Genomic DNA, 13,598 nt, shown 5'->3' on the forward strand with positions numbered 1-13,598 from the left:
GAAAAGAACGATGGCGTATCTGCTGCCCTCCTGACCCCTCAAAGGTCAGTGGTCAATACTGAGCTTTTTCTCTTGGAACCAGTGATTCACTCAGCCTCCTCTCCTTCAAGCCCATGTCCTTTTCTCAGTTACCAACCCACCAGCTGGCTATAGTACTTCAGCATTTATGTCTGCCCAGATTGTGTGTGTTGAATTATCACAAAACAGCCCTTCCCTTCCTTATGGTTGGGGCAAGCAGGACATTGAACACAAGTGAATAAACTAGACTGACTTTCATGAGACCTTCCTCCTATTTGTCCTCCTAGTCTGATATATCCAGATGAGCCTAGAATGTATTGGAATATCTTTTGTTTCATCCAAGAGAACAGCATGATGAGTTTCCAATTTAGGAGTGAGTTCAGGAGTTAGACTGCTTAGGTTCAAAGCTTGGTTCTATCATTTATTATTTATTAACTGCATGACCTTGAGCAGGTTCTTACTCTCTCTGTTAGTTTCCTCATCTACAAAATATGCATTCATTAAAGAAACAGTTATTGAAAACCCACATGGCACTAGGCATTGTTCTGAATACTTCAGATACACTGAAGAGAGGAGACAAAAATGCTTCCCCAGAATTTATATTTCAATAGGAGGACAAACACTGTATCCACAGCACAGGATTGTTGCATTATATGAGTGAATGTTTGACCTGCTGTATTGTCCTTCAAGGAGTCCAGCACCCAGTTCACAAGAGGGTAAAAAGTGGGACACTTGCTTATCTTTTGATTATTTAGTTTATGGATGATGCTATTATTGTGGCCTTGTTTTGCTTTTGTAAGCAATTGTCTCTGAGCCACTATTGCTGTTTAACTCATAATTTAAATAAATTGTGTTTTGTGAATTACAAAGGAAATGCTTGCATGTAAACACACATTATAGAGATGAATGGTTTGGAAAGAAAAAATCCTTGGCAATTTCATTCCTTAATAGTTTGGTGTGTTTATAAAAAAATACTCCAGGTATTTTTTTTTTTACTTAAATGATTTATCTTGATGAAATCACATATTTTTAGAATTTTCTCCAGTTATTAAAAAAAAACTGGGAGAACCCGATAAAATGAGTAATTAGAATTAAAAAAAAGGTTGTGTATTGGTGCACAATACATGGGAGAAAAAAAAAAGAAAATGGGGATAAAAACAACATGCCATAGGATTGTTGGAAATTACCACTTTTTGACAAGGCTTGGCTTTGTGGATTCCAATCTTATCTATTCTTTCTTTCCCTCTAGAAATGCTCTACTCCTTAGTAGTTGTAAAATCTTTCCTGATAAAGCTTTTTTTATTTCTGGGCATTTGGGAGTAGGAAAGAAGGGTGTCTGCAATGCCTGCAGATGGCCATTTGCAGAGATGGACTCTTCATTGTGTCTTGCCCTGACACTACTGGATCCTCTTGGATTCCTATAAGTGTTTTTTCAATCCTGGTAATTTTGCTTATTTTTCAAAACTCGCTGCTATTTTTTTCTATAGTGTTAGGTATTGTTAGCATTAGATTCTGCTTTTTAAAAAATCTTCAATGACTTTATATCAATTTTTTACAGTCTCTCAGCATAGTTATTTTTCTTGAGACTCTAGTTCTTCTATTTTATATTTTATTTTCCTACATTGAGGGTTTTTGCCATGTCGGTGGCTGTACATAATGAATTCATTTTCTCTGGGAAATTGAATCCCACATGTGGTAAACTGTAGACATGCCCTTTTAGAGATGGTTTACTTTTCCTTCTGCAGGTTCCCCAGTAATATTAGTGGCATGGGACAATCTTGTATATTCATGAATTAGGGGGATTTTTGCACCATGTATGCATTGCTACTGTGGACAACAAATCTGCATGGAGGTTTCCTCCACTTTCTCACCTATAAGCTCCTTGTCATTCCCCTGGGATGGTGAAGAAGGCTCGTTACTTCCCCTTGTTAGCACTCTCAGTTACAATGCCCACCACACTCGACACTGGCTGAGTGTGAACCAGGCCTGAATGATGAGAAGGAAACATCCATGGGCATGGAAGGCCATTCAAGGTCGCAAGTTCAAGGGCTCTGGAGCTGTAATGCAGGTGACCAAGGCTGTTTGAGGAGCAATAGGAATGATAGAGTGAATGGAGCTAAGGGAACAAGGAAACGAGCAGGAGGTGAAGCTGTCAAATTTTCCTCCCAGCCCCACAGACTGAGTACAAGGTTGCTGCAGGTGGAGCCTTTCAAGAAACCGGTGTCACTGAGTTGATCCTGGGGGCAGTTTCTGTTTCTCATTTCTAAGAGATGTGTTTCCCAGCAGAGTGGTCCAGGTATGCAAAAGGACAGTTTATCTAAGGGTGGTGGGTCTGTATGGCCCACATACATACATAGTACATACATAATATAATTTTTAAAATTTAGAGGTTCAAACGCAGATACTTAAAATGTAGAATATGTGATCTTTGCAACCATAGTTAGTATTTGGGATCTTAACATGATCCCTTTTCTTAGCAAAGGTATTTACTAATTGTATGTTCCAGGAATTGAAGATGGAGGTATGTCACACCCAATGCTGATTTTTAAATTAAAAAAATTTTTTCCTTTGTAAGTTCATTGGGGAAGATATGGGAAATAATATTTGAATGGAAGGGATGGGTAAGTAGGAGGGGATCATGGTAAATAGTGACAGATATAAAAATATATAAACATAAGCATAAATGAGCACCACTAATCATTGCTGCAAGCAGCTTTGGAAAGGCAGTTTGCTGTAAGTGTTTATGTTATCAATGATAACTAATTGTAGAAAACGTTATTTGATGTTTATTGTCGTTCAGGTAATGTTAAATATTTTACTGGATAGTCTCATCTAGCCATCAGAAGTTGTCTCTACAAGTTAGGTCTTAACAATGAGTCTCAGAGAAGAGGAAACCAAGACAGAGACAAATTAAGTAACTTGTTAATAAATATATCTTAAATGAAATATTCAGAGGTAGTCATTTAGCATCAGGATTAAGACATCTCCGTGCCAGAGAGTCTGGGTTTGAGTCCTGGCTTCACTCCCTAGTCTAGTTTCCTGCTAATGCTCATGGCAGTAGGTGATGGCTTACATAGTTAGGCTCTGTGGGAGTCCTAGATTGAATGCCCATGTCTGGGAATTTAGTCTGGCCCAGTGCCAGCTCTTGCAGGTGTTTGGGGAGTGAACCAGTGTATGGGAGATCTCTCTCTGTTTATCTCTTACTTTGTGTCTTTTAAATTAAAAAAGAAAACAACAAATAAACATAATTTTAAAATGTAGAAGTTCAAATATAAATATTGAACTCTAGAATATTTAATTTTGAACAACTACAGCTAGTATTTGAAATCTTAGTAGGGTCCCCTTTCTTAGGCAAGGTATTCAAACTTTATAACCTTAGTATCTCCTGTCTCGAAATGATGTTAGTGATAGTACCTATGTCACAAGCTTATTGAGAAAGTGAGTTAACAGCTATGTAAAGAGCCATGTCAGTGTCTGCACACAATAAGCAATTTAACGAACCAAAGTTGTGCATATTGCTGTTATTATTATTATTGCATTAAGGAGAATTACGACTTCTCCCTTCTATTCCTTCATTTCCTCTATTGCAATCTGAAAGCTTCAAATGTGGACATAATTTTGCTCCTATTCTTGATTTTCAGCAATGCAATAAGGCAGCTAAGAAAACAGAAAAAGAAAAAAAGAAAGAAACAGCTAGCTTGTGTCGTGTCACTAAATTCACCTTCTCAGCCAGTGAATTTCTTCCAGAACATTTTGTTCTTAGTCCTGAGACTGGACCTTCACTCAGGAAGTGCATCCCTGCAATAGTTCAGTCTACCTGGCCACAGTGGAAATGAATAGGTGTTTTGGAATTCGGTGTGAGTTTGAACTTTGGTACAATCTCTCAGGCCTTTTTGTGACCCATGACAGGTTTCTTGCAGGCCTGGGGATCTATCAACATGCAACATCTGGCTCCAATTTGATGGGAACATGTTAGAGCTGGAGAGTCAACAATTAGCCATGTCAGGCTGAGTGGAAAATGTCCTGCTCTTCCTGAGGCCAGACAAGCTACAAATGAATGAATTCCAGAGTTCCTCCCATGAGCTTCCTCCTATGTGGTCAGATTCATAGGCTTCAGTCCATTCTGACAGTTGGCCAGATGAGAGCTTTCCATGTACCAACTTGCCAATCAACCAATGGGTCCCAAATTTTCCCTGTAACTGGGTGCACCGTGGGGAAAGCCATGATTCCTGTCTGGTGGAGTCATTAGCGCCAGAGGACTTGAAGTAGCAATGAGCTTTAGAACTCATTCTCTTTGGGCTGGCATTTGGTCTGATCAGCCAGATGCTGGTTCAGATGCCTGTAGTTTGTATCAGAGTGCCTTGACTTCCAATCTCAGGTTACTGTTATGTCAAATCCTGGAAGGGCGTGGTAATGATTCAAGTAATTAGGTTTCCTGTTACATGGCAGACTTGGATTGATTTTCTAGTTCTGGCCTCAGTCTGGCCTAAGGCAATGAAGGCATTTGGGGAACGAACTAGCACATGAGAATGTATCTCTCTCTCTTTCGCTCTGTCTTTCTCTCTTTTTCCCTATTTAATTACTAACCACTCACTCAGACCACATTAATATCTGAGCTCTTCTACAGCAGTCTATGTAGGACTTTTTCCAGTCTTTTCTCTAATTGAAAGGTTAAACACCAACAAAAGCTTTAAAGCAAAAGTACTAAAGTAAAACAAAAAATGATATTATAGATGCAGTGCATGATGAATTAGCAAATCAGTTATATGATTAATATGATTAAAAACAGGATAAAAGTTTTTGGGCTAGTCAGGGTGGATCTACTTGGGGGAGGAGGAATTTGACTATGCCATTACTATGGCTCCTGCTTCTAAATTCCTCCTACATCTTGTCAACTTCTAACACTATGAGGGAGTTTTTAAAATTTCATAGAAAATTTGCATTGTTTTAAAAATTCTTTATATATATTTAAAAGGCAGAGAAACATATGGGATGGGGAAGGGAAGAGGGGAGAGAGAATCTTCTGTCCACTGGTTCACTCAAATGATGGCAACAGCCAGGGCTCAGGCTGGCTGAAGTCAGCGGCCAGGAATGCTATCTGCATTTTCCATGTGGGTGGTACGAACTTAAGCAATTGGGCCATTGCCTGTTGCCTGTCAAGATGGGCATTAGAAGGAACCTGGATTGGAAATGTGAGGTACATTGGACATGAACCAAGCAGTTCGATGTGGATGCAGGTGTCTTGAAAGGTAACTTAATGAACTATGCCACCTCAACCATCCTCCCTTTATCTACCACACCCCCACTAAATTTTTGAAGCCCTCTTCTATTTTTGCTGGTTATGGCTGGCATTGTTGACTTTATCCGGTTGCAAATGAAGTATTGGATGGATAGCTTTAACTTTTTTTGCATATAAAATTCTTTTTTTTTAGATTTACTTTATTTTTTTAAAAAGATTTATTTTTATTATTTTTTTATTGGAAAGGCGGATATACAGAGAGGAGAGACAGAGAGGAAGATCTTCCGTCCGATGATTCACTCCCCAAGTAAGCACAATGGCTGATGGATGCTATGCCGATCCGAAGCCAGGAGCCTCTTCCGGGTCTCCCACACTGGTGCAGGGTCCCAAAGCTTTGGGCTGTCCTCGACTGCTTTCCCAGGCCACAGGCAGGGAGCTGGAAGGGAAGCGAGGCTGCCAGGATAGAACCGGCGCCCATATGGGATCCCGGGGGTGTGCAAGGCGAGGACCTTAACCACTGTGCCACCGCGCTGGGCCCAATTTACTTTATTTTTATTGGAAAGCCAGATACTCAGAGAAGAGGAGAGACAGAAAGAAAGATCTTCTGCCTGTTGATTTACTCCCCAAGCAGCCACAATGGCTGGTGCTGCACTAATCCGAAGCCAGGATCATGGAGCCTCTTCCAGGTCTCCCATATGGTGGGGCCGGGTCCCAAGGCCTTGGGCCATCCTCAACTGCTTTCCCAGGCCACAAGCAGGGAGCTGGATGGAAAGCAGGATTGCCAGGATTAGAACTGGTGCCCATATGGGATCCTGTTGCATGCAAGGCAAGGACTTTAGCCGCTAGGTTACCATGCTGGGCCTGCAGATAAAATTCTTAATGAAATATTGAGAAGAAATTTAATGCAGAAAGCAATTTAGAACAATTAAGTGTTTTGAGTTGGTTAAATATATTATAATTAGTATAAATTATTTCATTTCTATCACTCAGAGGCCCAATGTACAATCATGGGCTTAAGGAGTGTGGTTTAAAATACTGAGATTAGGTGATTAAAACCCTTTACACTTTCCAGCTCTAGTAATGTGATTCTTTGTGTGGGTTTGAAGGCCTGTTATAATGATGGTTAGGTTTTGGTGTTAACTTGCCGGGTGGAGGGACACCTAGACAGTTAGTAAAGCACTTTTTCTGGGTATATGTCAGATTTGGTGTTTGAATCAATGAAGAAGGGAAATCTGCCCTTACCCCACATGAACACGTGTTCTCCAGCCAGTTGAGGTCCACATGGAACAAGGACCCAGGAGAGGTGAATTTTCTCTCTTTTCTGGAATTGTGACTTTTACTTTCTCCTGTGCTTGAACACTAGAACTCCAGGTTCTCCTGTCTGACTCCAGCACTTATACACTCCTCTCCCCTCTTCCATATGGAATGCCATTCTTCCTGCTGGTGTTTGCTCAAATTCAGCCCCAAACTTGTACAATTTCACCTTTTCCCAATCACTCCTAATTACTCATTCTTCCACATTTTCAGTGAGCTGAAGATCAGCAGCAAACATTTCAATATTTCTCTCTAATTATGGTCTAATTAAAATTGATCTTCTCGGGCAGGTGAGGGTGAGGTTGGGAATGTAGCAGTACAGAGGCCGCTGCCTGGGATACTTCCATCTCATATCCGAGTTCCTGGTTTGAGTTTTGGTTACTCTACTTCCAATCCAGCTTCCTACTTATATCATCCTGGGGGGCAGCTGGTGATGGCTTATAGTTGAGTCTGTGCCACCCACGTAAAAGACCTGGATGGAGTTCCAGGCTGATCTCTCTCTCTCTTCCTCTCTCTTCCTCTCTCTCGATGTTCTGTCTTTCAAGTGAATAAATAAACTTAACCAAGATTTGACTCTTTAAAAGGGCTGTCAAGTTCCTCTTATTTCTTTTGACCCTCATTACAGTGACCGATAGCACTGGACATGTGCCATTTATGCATTGGCCAAAGACATTTCTTATTTATCTACTGGGGTTTAGATAGTTCAGTCCTCTGTGCCTTCTTAGTCTTTTTGACTGCAAAGTTCTTTGGGAATAGGGCTGCTTATTTCCAGTGGATGGCTCACCATGCTTGGTCAGGAGTCTAGTACATAGCTGGTTCTCCATAAAAATACCCTTCAATTGTAAACAACACATCTCCTTGCTTATTTGTTTAATTCTCCTGTACATTTCTGTTCCTTCCTTGAATTTCCTTATTACATTTTCATAGAACACTTGTTCTTTCCATGCCGGATGAGATATAATCTGATGGTCTCAATGAACTGTGCCTCTGGTATTTATATACTTTTGCTCCCTCCCAGCAGCTCCACTTCTGATCCAGGTCCCTCAAATGTGTCCAAGAAAGATGGCTCAAGTACTTGGGCTTCTTCCACTCATATATGGGAGATCCCAATGGGTTTCCAGAAACCAGGAGGCTTCTGTCTGACCCAGTCTTGGCTGTTGTGGCCATTTGAGGAGTAAAACAGCTGATGGGAATCTCTCTTGCTGTCACTTTCTCTGTCTCTCTTGCTCCTCTCTGTCTGCAGCTCTGCCTTTCAGATAAACTTTAAAAAATTTATTGGAGAGGTAGATAGAGAGGGAGAGAGATTATCCCATCTACTAGTTTGCTCCCCATATACCCAAAACACTTGGGATTGGGCCAGGTCAAAGAATGTAGCCAGGAATTCAATCGAAGTCTCCCATATGGATGGCAAAGAGAAAGGAGAATGGAGAAACTAATCTTTGCTGTGAGACATCTGTTTGTGGCTTTGTTTTGAGAATACTCCTAGCTATCAATCGCTATATTTTGCATACTTAAATGGAAATTGCTTTTGTCCTGTTGGTTCCTTCTCAGGAGCTGAGCTTCTAAGATAGGAACTTAGCTACAGTGAGTTTTGTAAGAGCAAAAATCCTAAGACAATATCCCAAGTTGTAGGCGAGCAAGAAGGTAGAGCTTTTATTAGCAGGATGTTTGGGCCAAGACAAGGATATTGAAGGCAGGAGTCAATGCTTTCCAAGATTCTTTCTTAAAATGCATAGTGTCCAGTTTCGGAGCTCCTGTCTCACCCCCAGGCTGAGCAATCCATATTAGGGCTACTAAATCTCCAAAAGTGCCTGGGGAGATCAGCTCACTCCTCACCTACAGGATCCCCAGAAACATCTGCTTTTGCTTACTAGAAAGGCAAATCCCCAGACGTCAGTCCACTGCCTTTCCCACTTAAGGACACATTCCTGTTGGCTGACTCATGCCTCCACCAAGGGTTCACCCTGGGCTGCCTGCGTATGTTTGTGAATCTGTGAGCTGACTTTGATGATAATTTGAAGAGCCGTTTACATCCTAGTTTATTTAACCTTCTCACACGAATAGCAAGACTTCTCTTCAGGGAATCATGGGATGACTACTGCCTCACTAGATAAGCAGTGAACCCTGGAAACAGGAAACTAAAAATGAGCTCTCAGCCAATTTTATTCCCTTCTCATCTTATCTACAGGTAACTTGTCATTGTAGAAACCAGTATGAATTTGGAGTCAGCAGATCAGGCTTCAACACTTAGTCTTGCCAGGTACTGTGTGACACAAGAATAATGATCTTGACTCTCAGTTTTCCATAAAATCAGAATAATGATTCTTATCCTGTCACTGCCACAGGTGCTTAAGAAATCAGAATAGAATAATGAGGGGATGAAGACATATTACAGACTATTTGATGCCTGAATTTACTCTTAAGTCACCCTGTATAATGTATCCTTGAGTTCTTTCTGTGACATGAAACTCGTTCCTACAAAGCATCTAGTACACCAAGGAGTAGCTTTGTTCAATGTTGTGCTTACAATCACTTTCCTAGGTGTTACAACAACTGGTTCTTCCCCACATGGACCTAGAGAAACAAGTTCAATTCTTGTCTGCAAGAACAACTTTCAGTTGCCTGGAGGTAGTGCCATATTCCAGATGCAGGCAAGTCTGAATTTTTCTCCACTGAGTTAAACCTTTGATTTCCTTCACAGCGTGGATATTGGCATGGTTACTGATTTCCAAAATGCTTTAGGTCATTGATGGTATCTTGTCCAGGACTGAATGTAGTGTTTAGTGTAACCTGAAAGGGAGACAATGAAGTGAACATTCATCTCCCTTGTTCTGGAGGCCGTGCCTCTGTTCATGCAGCTGACTTGAGTGAATGGGCTTCTCTGATGGCCACGTCTCATTAGCAGCGCTTTCTCCATAATCTCAGCTGTAAATATGCAGCTTGCTGTTTACCTCTTATATTGCCAGTGCATTACAACTAGAACCCAACTCAGCAGTTTTCACACCTCACCAGGACTCACAATGCAACAATCCTACCACCTTCTCATTACGCCTTAACCATCCCCATTCTTGGATGATGACTTTTCTTCATCTAGATGGGACTCCCACATGCTTCCACCACCATATCTACCTGATTAGCTCTCCCAGAACTCTGCCTCCCCTGCTGCCACCATTACTATTGTCTTCTGTTCTCTTAAGACTAAGCTTTACAGGTGTGCCCTGGATCCTTGCTTCTTCTGCTTACTCAAGAGCAGGTGCCCCCATCCTGCCCTCACTCCTTATCCCATGCGATTTCATTATTTTTTCCATCTCATCTTGAAAATAAATGCAACAACAAGAAAAGCACCCATGTATTTTAAAATTTCCAGATAAAGAGACTCAGAAAAGTCTGATAAAATGCCCAAAGTCACAGACCCGGAGACTGGAAGGGTTAAGAGTCAAATACACTTTGCTCATCACCAATGACCATCCCAATAAGACATCAGAAGCTCCAGGGGCCAGGAAGATTTTGCTCCAGCCCACTGTTTAGTTCAAGTGGCTGACACTGAGCTTGGGTAAGAGAATACTTTGCCTAGGACAGGAAGGCCATCACTGCTATTACCTTAGCATGCTGGGGTAGTCAGAAAGGCTGAAGGTCTTCAAAGAAGAAGGGTACCTGCATTGTTCTAAGAGTTCCAACAAGCTCCTGAGTCTCTGGTTTAATTAGCTTGCCTTTCAGATTAAACATGAATGCTTGAGGGCTCTTTTATGTCAGAGCAGAGCAATCAGGCAGCCTGTGGGCAAATGGGAGAGGATGCTGTAGAACCATGCACCTCAGTGAAGAGAGGATATCTCATAAATCTTGTCAGTCTAGGGCCCTTGAAGTTCACTACAGGTAAAGGGCCTGCCAAAACCATTTCACCAGAAGAGCACATGTCTTTCCTCCATCTCTTGAAGCAGCCCTTTTCATGTTGAGGATCCTGAACAGCTCAAGCCTAGTGGTAAGGGGTCCTCCCGGGACAACACATACTTTATCACTCTCAGACCACAAAGCCAGCAGCTGTCAACTCTCTCCCCTCTCCTCTTCTCTCTGCTCTCAGGCTGTACCAGAGAATGAGCATATCCAGCTCTAATCTTTCAACTAAGAACATGGGAACAAGTTGGACTTCTCAGATCATCTGGGAAAGCACATCCCTGCCTCATGTTTGTAAATCTACCAGGATCAGTGTTGACTTCACATATGGTATCTTTAAGAATCTTCTCTCCAAAGGAGCAGCCTGGCCCACTTACTTGTCTGTCACAGCCTGCATGAACTCGTCCAGCAAGTCATCATATTCCTTCCCACGCACACGCTGGTGCTTCAGGCCTATGTACAAAGGGTCTCGGAGCAGCTCCTGTAAAAGACAGCACATGTTTACCGAACCTGCCCCAGCACATCTGTTTTGCTGATTTCATCAAGTATGCCTGTTCAGTGAGAAGTTTTGTGGGTGGGGCCATGGTAAGGGAGGTGGCAATAGGAAGCTGAGTGGATCTCCCACCTTCGAATCTTAGCCCAGGTGGTGACATCTCTGCAAAAATGTATGCATCAGGCCACTAAGGGTGGACTCCCAGGTGGTTCCCACTTGAGGAGTCAAGGATAGTTGGAATAAGGCAAGCCTCACTCAGATACAGCCTTTGGACCCCTGGATTAAGGTTCCTGGTTTATTTTCAGGAGTGATACTACTGATTTTGGCATTGGTTATTCTTTAATGTGAGGGCTGACTGGCACATCCTAGGATGTTTAGCAGCACCTCTGGCAGTGATACTACCATCTGTAACCATAAAAAAAATTTTTTTTTAATGTTGCTAAAGGTCTTCTTGGAGGACTCTAATTTGTAATGCTGCCAAGTCATAGATTTGAATCTTGATGTGATACATGGCACAGTAGGAGCTTCTCAGTACTGCACATGCAATGTCTGGGGAGAGTCAAATTCTCTAGTGGAACTGAAGGATTCTTGAGATGACAAATAATATTTCTCAGTATAGTTGCAGTACAGATGGGGATCAACCATAATGAAGTACTCTAGAGATACAAGGGTGACTGTATCTATATTTAGCATTTGTTACATTTTACTTCTACAGTAACATGTTCTATGAAAATGAAAAAAATTTTCTACATGGAAATGACACTAAAAAATAGCTTCTTGTATTTGCATTGAGCTTTTGATCCTTTTAACAGTCTGACTTAACTGTCACCTCCACTTGACAGATGACAAAATTGTCCATAGTGCAATTATACTGCACAAGGTTACAGAGCTAGAAAGTGACACAGAGCCTTCTTTGGCTGGCTCCCATGACAGTGCCATGTCACCTGGGATATTGGGGACCAGGGAATCTGGCAGTAGCCCCCTGCCTAGTACCTGCCATTCTTGGACAAGTTCAGCAGGGAATGGGAAAAGTCCAGGATCTTGTCCTGCAAATCAGACTCGGGTAGAAGGGGATCAGAGGAAAGAAGTATCTATGTCTCCAGCCTGCCCAGATTTCCTCCAGCAGGAGTGAAAATGGCTTCCCTAAAGCAGCTTGTGGAACTATGATAGCTGACTTGACATGATGTGGAACAATCCACGTTTTGCTATGTATCCCTGGCTGCAAGAATTCCTGCTATCAAAGTGTGGGACTGCTACCTAGCCTGGACACCCTCCTTGTAGTCCTCATCTACCCTGACTTTCCCATATAAACACTGAAAGAAAAGTTTTCAGCAAGTATTGCTGCCAGATAAAATATTTAAAACTGAATTTCAAGTAATCAACATTTTATATTATTTTAAAGAGGATTTACTTACTTATTTTAAGTGAAGAGTCACACACACACACACACACACACACACACACACAGGGAGAGACATAGATAGAAAGAGCTTCCATTCACTGGTTTACTCCTCCAAATGGTCATAATGGTCATAGCTGGGCCAGGCTGAAGCCAGGAGCCCAGAACTCCAGCTAGGTTGACCACAAAGATGGCAGGGGTCCAAATAATTGAACCGTTATCTGCTGCTATTGCAGTATGTTAACAGGGAGTTACAAGTGGAGCAGCCAGGGCTCAAACAGCACTCCAACATGGGTTTCTGGTGTTCCAAGTCATGTCTTTATCCCCTATGCCACAATGTTTGTCCTTAGCACAAACATATCTCAAGTATTATATGGAAAGTACTTATGCTAAAAAGTTACTTGTTTATTTGAACTTTAAATTTGACTGGCATGCTGTATTTTTATTTAAGATTTTTTTTTTAACTTTTAATGGAAAGGCAGATATACAGAGAGGAGGAGAGACAAAGAAGATCCTCATCTGATGATTCACTCCCCAAATGGCCGCAATGACTTGACCTGAGCCATCCAAAGCCAGGGGCCTGGAGCCTCTTCCAGGTCTCCCATGTGGTTGCAGGGCACAAAGCTTTTGGGCCCTCCACTACTGCCTTCTCAGGCCACAAACAGGGAGCTGGATGGGAAGCGGGGCTGCTGGGATTAGAACCAGCACCCATTTGGGATCCAGGAATGTGCAACGTGAGGATTTTATCCCTAGGCCACCATACCGAGCCCGACATGCTGTATTTTTATCAGTTAAATGTGATAACCCTGTCAACAGGGGGAAGAAATGTACAGTTAAGGAAGGGTCATTCCTGGGCATGGTGCCTGCAGTTCTGAAGCTCTCCTCTGAGCATCCCCAGGATGTGCTGACTGGCGCTCCAGCTCTAGGCTTAGATGAGCCTAGGTTTTAATTCAGATGTGGTCACTTAGCTAGCTCTGTGACTTTGGGCAGGGTATTTAAACAGGGATGATAATTAGCTTTATCATGTAGGGCAGAGTCTTTGAAGAAAGGATCTGTCCCATGTCCACTTGCGTCTCCTCTGAGATTAGCACAAGGCTGGCTCATGTTAAGTCTCTAAAAAGCATTTGTGGATCTCAGTTGAAGGAGTCCCATTACTAAACTAAGGAAATATTAAAATAAGAACCAAGAAGATCTGGTCCCAGCATGGTAGCCTAGCAGCTAATGTCCTTACCTTGAACTCACCG

General features: G+C 42.1%; 1 protein-coding gene across 1 annotated transcript in view; it reads right to left on the minus strand.

Annotated features, from left to right (window-relative positions):
- The window catches only part of ME3 (malic enzyme 3), a 163,747-nt gene that overhangs the window by 28,202 nt on the left and 121,947 nt on the right, over nt 1–13,598 (minus strand). The window contains exon 6 of the mRNA XM_040964089.1: nt 10,840–10,943. Within this exon, the coding sequence (XP_040820023.1) occupies nt 10,840–10,943 (104 nt within the window). The remainder of the gene's footprint in view (nt 1–10,839; nt 10,944–13,598) is intronic.

Source organism: Ochotona curzoniae, unplaced genomic scaffold, assembly GCF_017591425.1.
Source record: "Ochotona curzoniae isolate NIBS_2020 unplaced genomic scaffold, NIBS_Ocur_1.0 scaffold_3223, whole genome shotgun sequence".
In the NCBI taxonomy this organism is placed as follows: Eukaryota; Metazoa; Chordata; class Mammalia; order Lagomorpha; family Ochotonidae; genus Ochotona; species Ochotona curzoniae.